General features: G+C 42.9%; 1 protein-coding gene across 2 annotated transcripts in view; it reads right to left on the bottom strand.

Moving 5' to 3' along the window:
- Positions 1-15,858, bottom strand: part of Magi3 (membrane associated guanylate kinase, WW and PDZ domain containing 3) — a 254,253-nt gene that overhangs the window by 8,268 nt on the left and 230,127 nt on the right. For both annotated transcript variants that reach the window (XM_052179584.1, XM_052179585.1), the window contains exons 16-19: positions 13,972-14,157; positions 3,320-3,422; positions 2,464-2,590; positions 1,829-1,972 (exon numbers count right to left, since the gene is read on the bottom strand). In XM_052179584.1, coding sequence (XP_052035544.1) covers positions 1,829-1,972; positions 2,464-2,590; positions 3,320-3,422; positions 13,972-14,157 — 560 coding nt within the window. The remainder of the gene's footprint in view (positions 1-1,828; positions 1,973-2,463; positions 2,591-3,319; positions 3,423-13,971; positions 14,158-15,858) is intronic.

The raw sequence follows: 15,858 nt of genomic DNA, 5'->3' as shown, positions 1-15,858 counted from the left end.
TTCACGTCATCATCTGAGAAAGCAAACAGGCTACAGCAGCTGGTGCACACAGCATGGCATGCTGCCCTTCTGGTCATGGGCTCTGGCTGGCGTTGTGTGCCTCTGCTTTTCTACCTCCCTGCTTTATCTTTTCTCGTGCACTAACTGTAGGCCCTACTGCTGCCATTGCTGCCTTCTAACCCTCTTTGAACGATTTAATCTAGCACAATGGCTTACTTATCCCTTCTGTCTGGGTCATGTCACCATCTAAGGCCTGCACAGCTACCCTAACATAAAAACACCAGCTACCAGCCGACTGCCAAAGTCTCTCCTGAGCCTAGCTGGTTTTCAGTTTTTGTTTGTTTGTTTGTTTTTGGTTATACAGGCAAGATGAGGTACCCAAGACATCTTTTGTTTTTGTCCCTCATGTACTGAACAGATACTTATGAGTCATTTAAGCTGGTCCTTTCTTCACTGGAAGGTGACCACATCTACATATTGTCTTTTATCCAGAAGGATAACAAGTTATCCTCACACTGCCATTCCACGCAAGACAGTTGGCTCTCTTCTCCAGCACCTCCATACTGATAACCACTCTCCTCTTGTCACCTCATTTCCTTCCACTCCTGCACACAACCTAAGTAAGCTCACCACTCAGAGTTCCCTGTTATGTGCATTACCTTTCTTTCATTTCCCGCCACTCTTTATTCCTTCAACTCAGAGCCTCCCTCGCCTCGCTCCTGAATTGTACTCACCTCCAAGCAACTTCATCAGCCACTCTCTCTGACCCTGTGCATATACCTGGTCATTCAGAGAAAGGATTGGTATCACCTCTCACCAACTCCCCTGACACCAAGCATAGAGCCTTGTTAGTGCAAACACTCATAACTGGTTATGAAGCGAATGATTGGGGTGACGCAGTCACTGGAAGCACAAAGCTGCAATCGCCCAGAAGCTATTTCTGTTTCTAAAACTAGGTCTACTCATGTTGCCCATGCTGGCCTCAAACTTGCTCTGGTAGCTGAGGACGACTCTCCTATCTCTGCTTCCCAAGTGTGGAAGCTGTGCACCGCCACTCACAGTCTTTATGTGCTGCCAGGGACTGAACCCAACACTTTGTTATACTAAGCAAGCATACTACAGACTGAGCTACAACCCAGCTCCCCTCCGGAGGCTTTTCTGATTATTAGACCTAAGAATAATTTGTCTTACTATTAATCCAGTTTAAAAGGTTCTTTTGCCTTGATTCCTATTGAAAATAGAAGAACCCAAAGTTCTCTTGGGTGGTAAGAAGGCTAGAACTTAAAATCTTTAGTGATTACTTAACTATCGAATTAACTGATTTTTTAAAAATTGAGGTCAACAATTGCTTTTTATGTAAGATTCCTCTTTAATATCCAGAGAAGTAGACAGGTGGAGATCTATAAACCGTTTGGTCTCCAGTGCCCTGTACAACGCTCTGTTACAAGTTGACAAAGTCTCTGATGGAGCAGTGCAGAGTGAGTAGTCTCTCTAATAACCATAGCGGTTGGCAGGGCCAGAGTTTCCGCCTCTGTAGTGATCTGAGTAGAAAAACAACCTGGGCTTATTATGTTTTAGGAGAAACTTTGGAGTCTTTTTATCCTGCTGTCTTCAGGATCTTTGTAATAAGATGGAAGTGCTCTGATTTACTAAAACATCTGCCCTGTACTGATTATTCTTCTGGACACACAGAGAAGACATTAGGCTCTGAAACCCTGGCTGACCTGTTTCCTGTGTAGGAGGTTTCTGCATTCCCTCTAAAGCAATTACTTCTAGAACTTTCCAGTCTAGAGCCAAAAGCAAAGGTTGCAAACAAAAGGGAACTCACGTGAATTCTGCCGTCTTTGATGGCAGGCCCATCCTCAGCAAGGCGAAGGATGAACAGCCCCATGTTGTACTCCTTCCCTCCTCGGAGGCTGAACCCAAAGCCCCGAGGGCCTCTCTCCAGCTCCACAGGGTGACACCCAAGGCTCTACAGGGGGAAGGAAGCATGACAGAGTGCTCACACACTGCTTCTGCTGTGTCTTGAAGAGAGTCTGCTTTATAGCTGAAGGAAATAGTGTATACTCTTGATATAGTTCTATATGGCAAGAAAGGAATGCTAGTTGGGCTGCTACTTAATTTTTATAAATTCAACTTTTTCTATTTGGTCAATGTTCAACAAAACAATTAGAAAGCATTTTTTCAAAGTACCCACTTTACAGACATTTTTTACAAGTTTTCCTGAAAAACAAGCAAAAGCTCCTCCCCCCCACCTCCCCACCCCATAATTAGCTACAGTACTACGCACTTGTGCATACTTAACCTTGCTTCTGATTTGGTGTAGTAAATGCCAACCACATTACCAGTTCTGTAAAAATTAGTAATTTTGGAAGCAAACGCATCTGAACAGATTTGCAATAAAAACACAAATGTCAGTGTTACAGCAACCCAAAAAATCAGCACCAGGGTGCCTGTGTTTACCTGATTGTGCCGACTGCCCACAACTGAAATCACTGCAGTGTCAGGCTGCGCAAGGTGCTTATGGTCAGACCAGGAATGTCTGTAAGAACTGCAGACATCTTTCCCAGTTTCACCTTCTAGGGCAATTCTGTGAGAGAAACCATGTTATGTTCTGCACTGAGAAAATGGGAAACAGTCTAAAAAGAAAAGCAGATCAGCTTCTCTCAGAGATGGGCCTTACCATCCATCCTCTATCCTAGCAAGCTGCTGGAGACACACTATCTCTAGAACCTCAACTGCTAGAAAAAAAAAAAAAGACTGCTCCCTCTCTCCAGGGCAGGTTAAAGGCAGAACCCCAACCCTTCCTTCAGTGGTGTTTTGATGGAGTTGCTCTCAAAGAAAGCTGCACTCCAAACAACTGACCCGGGGCAGACACTGTGACCCTGTCACCATGAGAAATGGACCTTCCAAAGCCCGGAAGCCTGGGAAGATGCTGAATTTCTGGAAACCTAGTTTTTATTTTGTGAATATTTTTAACAGAGGAAAGAAATATGTTCAAATTACTGCCCAAGTGTAAGGTAGTTTGAGAAGACTGACTCAGGTGGGGCTGGGCCTCCTCTGCTCAAGTGCTTACCACAGAAGTAGGCTAGATGCTGCCTCGAGGCTGACTAGCTCTCTGTTGTGCCTGGTATGGAGGCTGGGAAGCGGGGTGAGGGTTTGGAAGGGCAGGAGGCACAGGGAAGGACCATGAGGTGAGGAGGAGATACACAGCAGCTTTCTTCCAGACTTGGCTGTCTGGCTTGTGCATTATTGCTTGGGAGTGGGATCGTGAAAAGCAGGGAGATGAGAAAAACCCAAAACCTGAGAATAGCCACACCTGTCCCCAGGTATGTGGTTGGCCTGTGCCTGTCCCATGGGCCTGTGCTGCAGTGCTGGGCTCTGCCTGGCTGAGTTTGTTCCTGATGGTGGACCATGATGCTCTGTTTAAATGAGAAAAATAACAGAAATCAGAATCTGTACATGAAAACCTGAAGACCAAGTAGATCTTTAGGTGAACAACAGTGATGGCGACAGTTCCCAGCTTTAGGGCTTCCACAGAACTGCACTGTTACTCCCTGGAGTTGGAACAGAAATGCCCTCCTCCTCTGGCTTTAAGTAACAGGTTTTAAGAGACCAGCAGCCATTTTTTATTTCACATTTTCACCCCTTTCTCTTCTATAACTTGGAAACCAGAACTGCACACATTCAGTCCTGTCTTGTAGAGGACAGAGCTCCAGAGGCTACTATGCTCTAGGTTTCCAGAGCACAGGAAAAGTTTTCCTTCCTCATAGTGCTAAGTCTCAGGACTCTGCAAACTATACACATCTGGGAACTTGGATTTTTAACAGAGGAAGTTATTCTGCCTGACGCTTAGTATCAGAGATCACAAAGTCATCCAGAGTGTTGAGAAATGGTTATAAGATTCCCTGTTTTTGTTTTCTAAGTGCATGAATGTGTGTGTGTGTGTGTGTGTGTGTGTGTGTGTGTGTGTGTGAGAGAGAGAGAGAGAGAGAGAGAGAGAGAGAGAGAGAGAGAGAAAATATGATGAATGAATGAGAATCATTAGTGTCCATGTCATTCTTAATTGCTTGGGTGACCAACTACAGAATCAGCCAAGGCCTACATTTACAACTAGGTGGGTGTCATGGGACATGACTATCAGAAGTGAATCGGAGACTGCAGAGCCATTAAGACATATAAGGGGTGTGATGGGGCAGATGTGCGGAGGTCAGGGAACAACTTTGGGAGTTGGTTCTTTCCTTCTCTTGTATAGATCCCTGAAATTGGATTCAGGTTATCAGGCTTGGGGGCAAGTATATTAACCTGTTGAGCCATCTTGCCCACATCCATATTTTTAAAGCTGAAACTTGAATATTTGACTCTACCAAATATCAAACTCTAAGAAATTTAAAATATTAAAGATGGGAGCTCAGCTAAGTCACCACATGCATCAGTTCTGAAGCAGAACGGACAGGGTTAAGCCTGCCCCCACTGTGTGCAGTGTGCTCTTGAGCACTCTCATTTCTCCATGCTTCTCGCTGGTTTCATCTGGAATTATAACTACCCTTTAGAGTCACGAATGAATGAGTCCAGAGATGCAGTCCTTACAACAAGTAATATATAACTGTGGTAGTTGGAATGGGAGTGTTGTTTATAGGCTCAGCTACCCAAATACTTGGTCGCCAGCTGGTTGTGCTGTTTGGGGTAGTTTAGGAGGTGTGGCCTTGCTGGAGGAAGTGTTTCTCTGGGATTAGACTTTATGGTTAAAGTCATATGCCACTCTAAATTTGCCTTTTTGCTTCCTGCTTGTGTTTTTAAGATGTGAGCTCTCAGCTTGTTGCAACTACCACAGCTGTTGCCTCCACTCCACCATCGTGAACTCTATCCCTCTGTGACCATACGCCCAGGCCCCTTGGTCGATGCTTTATCACAGTGACAGGAAAGCAGTTAAGAAAATAACCATTCAGCAAAGTGGCAGGTTATAAAATCAACTCAAGCAAATCAGTGGCCTTCCTATACTCAAAGGATAAGCAGGCTGAGAAAGAAATTAGGGAAATGACCCCCTTCACAATAGCCTAAAACAGTATAAAGTATCTTGGGGTGACTCTTACCAAACATGTGAAAGATCTGTATGACAAGAACTTCAAGACTCTGAAGAAGGAAATGGAAGAAGACCTCAAAAAATGGGAAAACCTCCCATGCTCATGGATCGGTAGAATCAATATAGTTAAAATGGCCATTTTGCCTAAAGCACTATACAGATTCAATGCAATACCCATCAAAATCCCAACTCAATTCTTCACAGAGTTAGGAAGAGCAATTATCAAATTCATCTGGAACAACAAAAAATCCAGGATAGCTAAAACTATTCTCAGCAACAAAAGAAAATCTGGGGGAATCAGTATCCCTGACCTCAAGCAATACTACAGAGCAATAGTGTTAAAAACTGCATGGTATTGGTACAGTGACAGACAGGAGGATCAATGGAACAGGATTGAAGATCCAGAAATGAACCCACACACCTATGGCCACTTGATCCTCGACAAAGAGGCTGAAAACATCCAATGGAAAAAAGATAGCCTTTTCAACAAATGGTGCTGGTTCAACTGGAGGTCAGCATGCAGAAGAATGCGAATTGATCCATCCTTGTCTCCTTGTACTAAGCTCAAATCCAAATGGATCAAGGACCTCCACATAAAGCCAGACACTCTGAAGCTAATAGAAAAGAAACTGGGGAAGACCCTTGAGGACATCGGTACAGGGAGAAAGTTTCTGAACAGAACACCAATAGCGTATGCTCTAAGAGCAAGAATTGACAAATGGGACCTCATAAAATTACAAAGTTTCTGTAAGGCAAAGGACACCATCAAGAGGACAAATCGGCAACCAACAAATTGGGAAAAGATCTTCACCAATCCTACATCAGATAGAGGGCTAATATCCAATATATATAAAGAACTCAAGAAGTTAGACTCCAGAAAACCAAACAACCCTATTAAAAAATGGGGTACAGAGTTAAACAAAGAATTCTCACCTGAAGAACTTCGGATGGCGGAGAAGCATCTTAAAAAATGCTCAACTTCATTAGTCATTAGGGAAATGCAAATCAAAACAACCCTGAGATTTCATCTTACACCAGTCAGAATTGCTAAGATTAAAAATTCAGGAGACAGCAGGTGTTGGAGAGGGTGTGGAGAAAGAGGAACACTCCTCCACTGCTGGTGTGGTTGCAAATTGGTACAACCACTCTGGAAATCAGTCTGGCGGTTCCTCCGAAAACTGGGCACCTCACTTCCAGAAGATCCTGCTATACCACTCCTGGGCATATACCCAGAAGACTCCCCACCATGTAATAAGGATACATGTTCTACTATGTTCATAGCAGCCCTATTTATAATTGCCAGATGCTGGAAAGAACCCAGGTATCCCTCAACAGAAGAGTGGATGCAAAAAATGTGGTATATCTACACAATGGAGTACTATTCAGCCATTAGAAACAATGAATTCATGAAATTCTTTGGCAAATGGATGGAGCTAGAGAATATCATACTCAGTTAGGTAACCCAGACTCAAAAGGTGAATCATGGTATGCACTCACTAATAAGTGGATATTAACCTAGAAAACTGGAATACCCAAAACATAATCCACACATCAAATGAGGTACAAGAAGAAAGGAGGAGTGGCCCCTGGTTCTGGAAAGACTCAGTGAAACAGTATTCAGCAAAACCAGAACGGGGAAGTGGGAAGGGGTGGATGGGAGGACAGGGGAAGAGAAGGGGGCTTACGGGACTTTCGGGGAGTGGGGGGGGCTAGAAAAGGGGAATCATTTGAAATGTAAATAAATTATATCGAATAAAAAAAAATTAAAAAAAAAAAAGAAAATAACCATTATTGCCACTGTCGTCGTTGTCGTCGTCAAAATGATGTCTTATTTGGAATTTCATTCCCTTCAAATATATACTTAGAAACATTTACTTTATTTTGTAAGAATGTTCAATGTAGAGGCTATTTTATATTAGACCAGCATAAAGAAACTGATAAATGAGTCTTGGAGTATAATGGGAGATAAAAAGCCTGATGTCAAAGATAAGCGATGACATGGTAGGAAAGCTTTGGGTTTTATAAATCACTATTCTTGGGTTTTACATTTTATAACTCTTCAAAGTCGTATTTAAGAATGTCTTGCAACTAGAAGCCAAGAATACTCCTAAAAGCACAGAAACACACTTGCACATTAGATGTGGACACAAGGCCTTGGACCAGACCTTGTTTTTAAAGACAAGATTCTCACGAGGGAAAATGGAGCGGAGTAGGCTATTAACCTTCTTTTTTGTATTGAATGAGTTTCTCTTTTATAGTGTAGTAGTTACAATTGGACCTAATGAGCTTAGGACATTAAAATTTGACCTCCTGTTCAGAATATTAAGGAATTATTTATGTATTTATTTAGTTTTTGAGACAGGATTTCATGTAGCCCAGGCTACTTTGAAACTGTAATGTAGCTGAGGATGACCTTGAACTATGACCTCCAATGCCCACCTCCTGAGTTCTGAGATCTCATGCTCACTTTATATGTTCCGGGTTTGAACTCAGAACTTCTTGCATGCTAGGCAAGCATTCTACAAACTGAACTACATTTCCAGTATTTTTTTTTCTTTTCCCTTTTTCTTAAGACATTATGAAATTATAATGCAATCACATTTCTCCCAAATACTTCTCCTTGTTCTCTACAAATTCGTGTCCTCTTTTTTAATTGTTATTGTGTGTGTGTGTGTGTGTGTGTGTGTGAATGATTGGACTGTAAAACCCATTCAACCAGAGGGGAAGGAAACGATGCCTCGTACTGGAAGCCTAGTTAACTGTCCTGTGCTAGTGAAGCCACGGTTACTGAAGAAGTGACCACAGCCATTGGTTTACTAAGTCAGAATAATCCCCCACAACAGCCTAAATATCAGTCCTTATACCCATAGATGTGGATAGTCTTCACCACTCATCAAGGAAATGTCTCTTTGCAACAGATGGAGACCACTACAATTACAGTAAACCACAACCAATCAAAATGCAGAGCTGTGGAGCCCAGTACCAGTGGATGCATCTACAAAACAGCCTTGCACCAAAGACTCAGAGAACATTTTGGAAAGGGGGGCAGAAAGTTTGTAAGAGCCAGAGGATTGGTTTGCTGTGAGACTGTGTCTCCTAGTAATGTCAGAAGTTACATAAAGTATCCACACGACTGCCCAAACATGAGCTGAAAAGGGATGACACCAGCTGACATGCCAAAACATACTGGAGAAAAGCTCATGAGACCCTAACCCAAATAACTACAGGCAACTGAGAACTTGTGGGAGTAGGAAGAATAGTCTTCCCCAGAGTTACCCAATTAATTATTCAGTACCAAATGGTTAGTTCTGAAAACATAGATGAGTGACATACTGATTGAGCAGGTTTTCACATTTAATCAGCTCCCAAAAGAAACTCCATAATCATTAAAAATTACTTCCTATTTTTGAAAACTTCATGGTTTTCTTGTCATCAGTTTTGAACTTCCCTCAGGTTCCTGAGCCTCTAGTTTTAACATAGCCCATGAAACAGGCCAACTGTCCTGCTTAAAGTCTTAAGGTAAACCTTCTATCACATATAGAGTCTAATTAGATTCATCACCTGAAATGAGCCTTCCTCTTTTACCTTGTGTTCAACATGGCTGTTTCTCTGTTGGATCCTTGCAGCTGCTTAAGCACACGGTGATCACAGTGTTTTCACAGTGTTGACCATACTGCACACGGACAAGTTGATAATGCCAAGGAAGGACCATGAAATAAGGGCTCAGGAAGGAGCCTCGGTGTTTTGGTGGAGGTAGAGATGGCTGCAGAAGCACTGAGCCAAATGGTATGTTAATACTCATTGACTGAGCAAGTAATTCTACTCCCAGGAATTCTCACATTGATTTATGGGATACATATAGAAATGTGTATCACAGGACTTTTTTTGATATTTGGAGCTGGGAGCAATGTGGGAAGCAGAGAGGTAAGATGAGGTAAACACCCATGGGAAGCTATCTTGCTACAATGTGAATATACCACAAATGTACAGAATGCTTTATGAACAAAGTACAGCCGGGCAGTGGTGGCGTACGCCTTTGATCCCAGCACTTGGGAGGCAGAGGCAGGCAGATTTCTGAGTTCGAGGCTAGCCTGGTCTACAGAGTGAGTTCCAGGACTTCAGGACAGCCAGAGATATACAGAGAAACCCTATTTCAAAAAAAAAAAAAGCATAAAATAGAATATAAATGAGTCAGTCAAATGTTTGTGCATCCGAGTAAGTACAGAAAACTAGAAAACTTATAATACAACAAAAGGCAGGTGAGATAGGATTGAATAACCATTCTCCAAAGTACAGGAACGATGTTAAAGTTAACATTATTAGAGCTCAGTGACATGTGAGGCCACAGCACAGTGAATACCACTTCATGTCATTATATGGCCAGTATAGGAAAGGAACAAGCTAGGAAATAAGTGTTGTGAAGAATCTGACAAAACTGGAAGCCTCCCTCATATATGGCTGATGAGAGTGTAAGATGGTAGAGCTGGCTAAAGGAATCATTTTGCAACTCCTCAGAAAACCAAATATGAGGGTATACAATATGACCTGACAATTCTAACTTTAGGAAAAACTCAAGAGAAATGAAATCATGCATTGTAGGAAATTATGTATAGTAATCAACATAATTCACAGTAAGAAGAAACAAATGTCTATCAGATGATTGGAAAGTAAAAGCATACATATGTAATGTGGCTTTTACATCATTATGTATAAAAGGAATGATAAAGACTACAGTGAAGTTGAGCCTTGAGTGTTTGCCAGAGAGAGACAAGGTCTTGTGCCATATTATCTCACTAAAGTCAAATGTCTGACGAATGTACAGAAGCGAAGAGCATACATGTGGTTGCTGAGGGATGGCATTAGAAGAAAATGGGAAGTAATTTTTAATGATTATGGGATTTCTTTTGGGAGATGATTAAATGTGAAATTAGTGGGGATGGTTAGACAACCTTGTAGATAAAAAAAAAAATGATCCCTTCCTCAGGAGCCCTTCAGAACAGCACTGGACGGCATGTTGTGATTAGTTTTATAAAATGTGAGTTTTATCTTAGTTAAAAGAAAAAAGGAGAGATAACATGAAGAATTGTAGAATCTTTGACTGAGTCCTGGAAAACAAAACAAATCCCATAGTTCTGATAATAGGCCCCAAAATATTAATCTGTAATATAGAATCATCTACCTATAAAGCCAAAAGAGTAAGGAGAGGACACACTCAACAGTGCACTTTCAAAGATGCACGGATGGACACAGGAAGTGTATCGGAAGGGAAGCCAGAGTGCAGTGTGTAGACAGTTGGGAATAAACAGAGACCCAATGGAGAAAGAACACAAGCAATGCCCTTTTTGTTCCAGTGTGCATTCTTGGTGGCTGTGGTAACTTATGTCCACTCTTAAAAATAAACAGGACTTGACGAAACACACAGTCCCCAATGGAGGAACTAGAGAAAGGACCCAAGGAGACGAAGGGATTTATACCCCATAGGAGGAACAACAATATGAACCAACCAGTATCCTCAGAGCTCCCAGGGACTAAACCACCAACCAAAGAATATACACGGAGGGACCCATGGCTCCAGCTGCATATGCAACAGAGGATAGACTTGTTGGGCATCAAGGGGAGGAAAGGTCCTGAGAAGGCTCGATGCCCCAGTGTAGGGGAAGGCCAGGTCAGGGAAGCAGGTGGGTTGTTGAGCAGGGGGAGGGGGGATGGGATAGGGGGTTTTGGAGGGGAAACCAGGAAAGAGGTTAACATTTGAAATGTAAATAAAGAAAATATGTAATAAAAAACAAACAAGCCGGGCAAGGTGGCGCATGCTTGTAATCCCAGCACTTGGGAGGCAGAGGCAGGTGGATTTCTGAGTTCGAGGCCAGTCTGGTCTACAGAGTGAGTTCCAGGACAGCCAGGGCTACACAGAGAAACCCTGTCTCGAAAAAAACCAAAAAAAAAAAACCCAAAAACAAACAAACAAACAAACAAACAAACAAAAAACCCAAACAAAACCCAAAAATACCCCCCCCCAAAAAAAAGGGAGTTAATTTGAAAATGCAGTAAAGGTTTCTATATAGTGAACACAAACTACCAGTTGCAGCCAACTCCTGCTCCAACTTTAAGACCAAATTACTGTGGTAGAGGCAGAGGTACTAGAGTTAATGGACAGGGTGGATACTGGTCCCAGTCATGACTGCAGTTTGAATGTTTTTATATGACACATGGCACGTGTCTTATCATGTCTGTGGCAAAGTAGTCCCAGATATTAAATAGCACCCTGCAAAGGGAAGATGAAGGGATGGAGGAGACACACTGTTCTTCAGGTAACAACCCTTCCCTCTCACAGTGAAGGCTTGGGTGGGCAGGAGACAGGTATCATCAGTAAGAGGCCGTGTAACTTGGAGCAAAGGTGTGAACATAGTTTCTGAAGACAGCTTTCAAGATTGACTTAACTGCAGGGTAGCTGGTAAGTTTTACACTGAATTAAGTGAGTGGCTTGGAAAACATAAATTCTATGAAGGAAATTTTTAGGTTAAAGGGAAGACTTTATATTATTTCCTGAATAAAATAAGGGATTCTAAATGTTTCCATAGTTTAAAAAAATCCAGAGTACAATAAAATGATAGGTAATCACTGACTAAGATTTCTCTTTCATTTCATCCTAGCAGTGACTGACAAGATCATTAACATCTGTGTAGAAACATTTGGGCTGAAATGTTAAAGGTAGTTTTTTTGGGGGGGGGAGGTTGGATTTGGTTTTTTTTTCGAGACAGGGTTTCTCTGTGTAGCCCTGGCTGTCCTGGAACTCAGAAATCTGCCTGCCTCTGCCTCCCAGAGTGCTGGGATTACAGGCGTGTGCCACCACTGCCCGGCTAGTAGTTTTTACTCTAAGAAAAATGAGCAATTCTGGATAACCTTTTAGAAAAATTCACCATCAATAGTCAATGCTTTCTCTGAAAAATCTTTGTTCTTCCACCACACAAACCCAGGTCACCTAAGGGATGCTCTGTGGTCAGCGGCAGCGGCAGCACAGTTAGGACAGTGAGAACAAGCAGTCAGGAAAAGCTTACCATCTCACAGGTGTTTATGTCATAATACTGCCAGCCTGAGGTGGCCTGCAGTCACAGCATGACAGGCATGAGGACATAACTGTACACACAACTCTGCAGTAATATGTTGGCAATGACTTTTGTGACATTTGAGTCACAAAATAAATGTTAAGGAAAGAATGCTCATGAATAAATACCCGCCACAGTACCTCGGACAGAAAGAAGATTACATAATACCTTAAAGGTAAAAATATAAGAGTAATCTTGTAGGAACAAAAGAGAGGAGATATGTGGAGAAATGCACTTGGGCCTAGTCCTAGTCTGGGAGGCTGAGGGGGAGGATCACTTGAGCTCAGGAGACTGAGACCAGACTTGACAACACAGCACCATGCTGTGGGGTGGGGTTACAAAACACATGGAAACTGACCTTAAGACTACAGAGGAAAACTGTAATATTAACAAAGTATTAAGAACCTTAATTGCTATTTCCTCTCAGCAGTACTGGCGATCCAACCAGGGTCTTGTGCACAGGCAAATGTTCTACCACTGGGCCACATTCCCAAGGTCTCAGGAAATTCTCTGAGAAGAGATGGACCTTCATAACTTTGTCTTTTTCTTCTCATTATCATTACAAAATCAGGACAGATTAGATAAGTAAATAATAAAGAATACAGGCAGGTTCAAAAAGTTCCTAGTTAGAAATTCTTAATGACTGAAAGGCATCTTTAAAGCCAGTGAGACACGATTCCAGGCAGTATGTGTCCTACACCTTTTTAGGAGCCATTCCTACACGCTCCATTCCTGTTCATAGTTCATACAGCAGCAGCCCAGAGCAAACCTCCATTCCCAAAGAAAGCCACACATGGCATGGATCTGACACACCAGCTGTGCTGTCAACAGCAACGCCCTTTGAATCTCCAGAGAATCTCCTCATACTCAAGCTGAAACATAAGACATTAAAAAAAATAAGATGTGGTGGTGCACGCCTTTAATCCCAGCACTTGGGAGGCAGAGGCAGAGGCAGGTGGATTTCTGAGTTCCAGGCCAGCCTGGTCTACAGAGTGAGTTCCAGGACAGCCAGGGCTGCACAGAGGAACCCTGGAAAAACCAAAAAAAAAAAAAAAGGAAATAACCTCTGAAAAGTCTTACCAACTTGAACTTCTGGATGCTTGCTTCTTGACACATAAATAATTGACCACCATGCACCAGCTAAAGTTTTTTGAGCAGCTGACAACTTTATAATAATCATCTTTTAAGCTATGAAGTAGAAAAGGTAAAGAATGAGACTACAGAGCACACAGATAGCTCAAACACTCTGAGCTTGTGCTGTGTGGTGGTCTGAATGAAAATGGCCCCTTAGATTCATACGTCTGAATGCTCAGTTCCTAGTTAATGGAATGATTTGTGAAGAATTAGGAGGTGAATTCTTGCTGGAGTAGGGGCAGCCTTGTATGAGGCTTTAAAAGCACAAACTGAGGCCCACTCTCACTGTGTCTGCCTGAAACTAAGTGTCAGGTGTGAGCCTTCAGCTATGCTCCAGTGCCTGCCCACCTGCTTACTGCCTGTTGCCTGCCGCCTGCCTGTCTGCCTGCCTGCCCCCTGCCTGCCTGCCTCCTTACTGCCTGTTGCCTGCCCGCCTGCCTGCCTGTCCTCCTGCCCGCCTGCCTGCCTGCTGCTGCACTCCTCTCCATTACGGTCATGGACTGGTCCTTGGAAACCATAAGCAAGCCTCTTATTAAGTGAAACATTTTATACGCTGCTTTGGTCATGGTGTCTGTTCACAGCAATAGAACGGTACCAACAGAACAATAACTGAGACAGCAGCGTGGGGAAGGGTGTCCTTGTCCTCACCTTCATCAGCAACCACTGTCAGCGTGACGGTGACTCCAGCATCTTTGATGAGTTGAACAATATTATCATGGGATAGGTCAACAATGGACTGCCCATTCACCGCAGAGATGTGATCTCCAACTTTCAGTCTTCCACAACGATCGGCTGGACTTCCGTCTATGACTCGGCCAATTTTATGAGGAATAACTGTGGCAAGAACCCGAAGTTTTCCAGTTTAGATACCTGCTAGCAATGGATTTGTCCTTATCATTATTTGAAAGTTTACATACTAACATCAAAGAAAAGGCTTCAAAAACAGAGGGGAAAACGTACAGTTAACCTGTCCACCTCTCCCACTGACCACACGTGACTTTTTAATGTGGTTGTAACCATAGAAGGTTGTTGCTGCTTTCCATTTACTAGAAGCCTTGGTTCCATTTTGTTTGGTTTTAAAGCCACTGATCTTTTTAACCTTTTTATTGACCTAAAAAGCTTTACTAGTGACAGCTTTACAGTGATGAGACAGACAGATAGACAGAGACAGACACAGAGCGAGTGCTAAATGACATCAACCACACCAGAGGTGAAGGTGTAATGAAGGAAAGGGCCAGAATGAGTAGGGAAGAAGGAAACAGGTGAGCACAAGGAGACAGTCCTGGAAGGCTGTCTAGTCTGCGCTGACAGGCTCTTTCTCTGCAGAAGGCAGGGAGGGATGCTCCTGGGGTTTGAGGGCTCCTGGGAGAGCACCACAGGGCACATCACAGCTCTCTAAAGGGTACTTAGAGCACTCCTGTGCTGATATTGGTTCTTCATGTGTCCTTCTGATGTCCCTGTGCAAGGTCTTTCATCTTTTCTTTTCAGATTTATGTATATTGATGCTTTGCCTACATATATGTATGTATATCATATGTATGTTTGGAGTTCAGAAGAGGGTGCCAGGGCCTGGAACTACAGTTACAGACAGTTACATGTTGCCTTGTGGGTGCTGGGAACTGACCCAAGGTCCTCTGCACAAGCAACAAGTGCTCTTCCCCTCCGAGTTATCTTTATAGCCTTCTTCCACCTCCCTTAAGCACAAGGCCAGATCTTATGCAGGACCTGTCAAGGCCTCTTTCATGCAGTTTGCCCAGGAAGCCTCAATCTCACAAGCTCCTGCTGGGTTTTCCTCCTGGTATTCTGATTTTGGGAGGTCTGTATCTTCTAGGCTTACTGGACATTCTGGCTCCAATGTGGTCTACTCTTGTTACTTAGATGTTCCCACCTGTACCTGAATCCTGCGTCTTTTTCTTCTTTTTATATCATTATTCCAATTTTCCTAGGTAAGGGCCACTCTTAGCTATCACAGCTGTATCAGTTTTTTTTTTTTTTTAACGTGTCTGTGTGTGTGTGTGTGACAGCTATTTAAAAATAAGATCCTTGGGCTTTGCTGAAAGGGCAGTGACTCTCAAGAGGAATCTTTTAACAAATACAAATTGTTTCATGCATAAGACTTGGTAATTGGTTAGAAGCCCAGGTACAATGAAAATAAATGACTGATCTCTAAAATGAATCCTACTTCTATACAAAAGTTAACTTGTGGGCTGGGAAGAAGACTCAGTAGAACACAGGCCTTGCTGCAGGCAGACCTCTATCCAATTCCTGGCATCTACATAAAAGTGGGCATAGAGATAGTGGCACATAATTAAAATTCTAGTGTTAGGGATTCAAGACAGTAGAATCCCTGGGCTAGCTCGCCAGCCAGCCTAGTCTGACTGGTGATCTCCAGGCCAATGAGAGATCCTGGGTGAAAGGAAGTGGACTGTGTTCCTGAGGATTACACCCCAGGCTGTCCTCTAGTCTACACACACACATACACACACACACACACACACACACACACACACACACACACACACACACACACACAGA

This window comes from Apodemus sylvaticus, chromosome 4, assembly GCF_947179515.1.
Source record: "Apodemus sylvaticus chromosome 4, mApoSyl1.1, whole genome shotgun sequence".
NCBI classification, from domain to species: Eukaryota; Metazoa; Chordata; class Mammalia; order Rodentia; family Muridae; genus Apodemus; species Apodemus sylvaticus.
The sequence above is the reverse complement of the archived record's forward strand: the minus strand, read 5'-3'. Positions and strand labels throughout refer to the sequence as shown.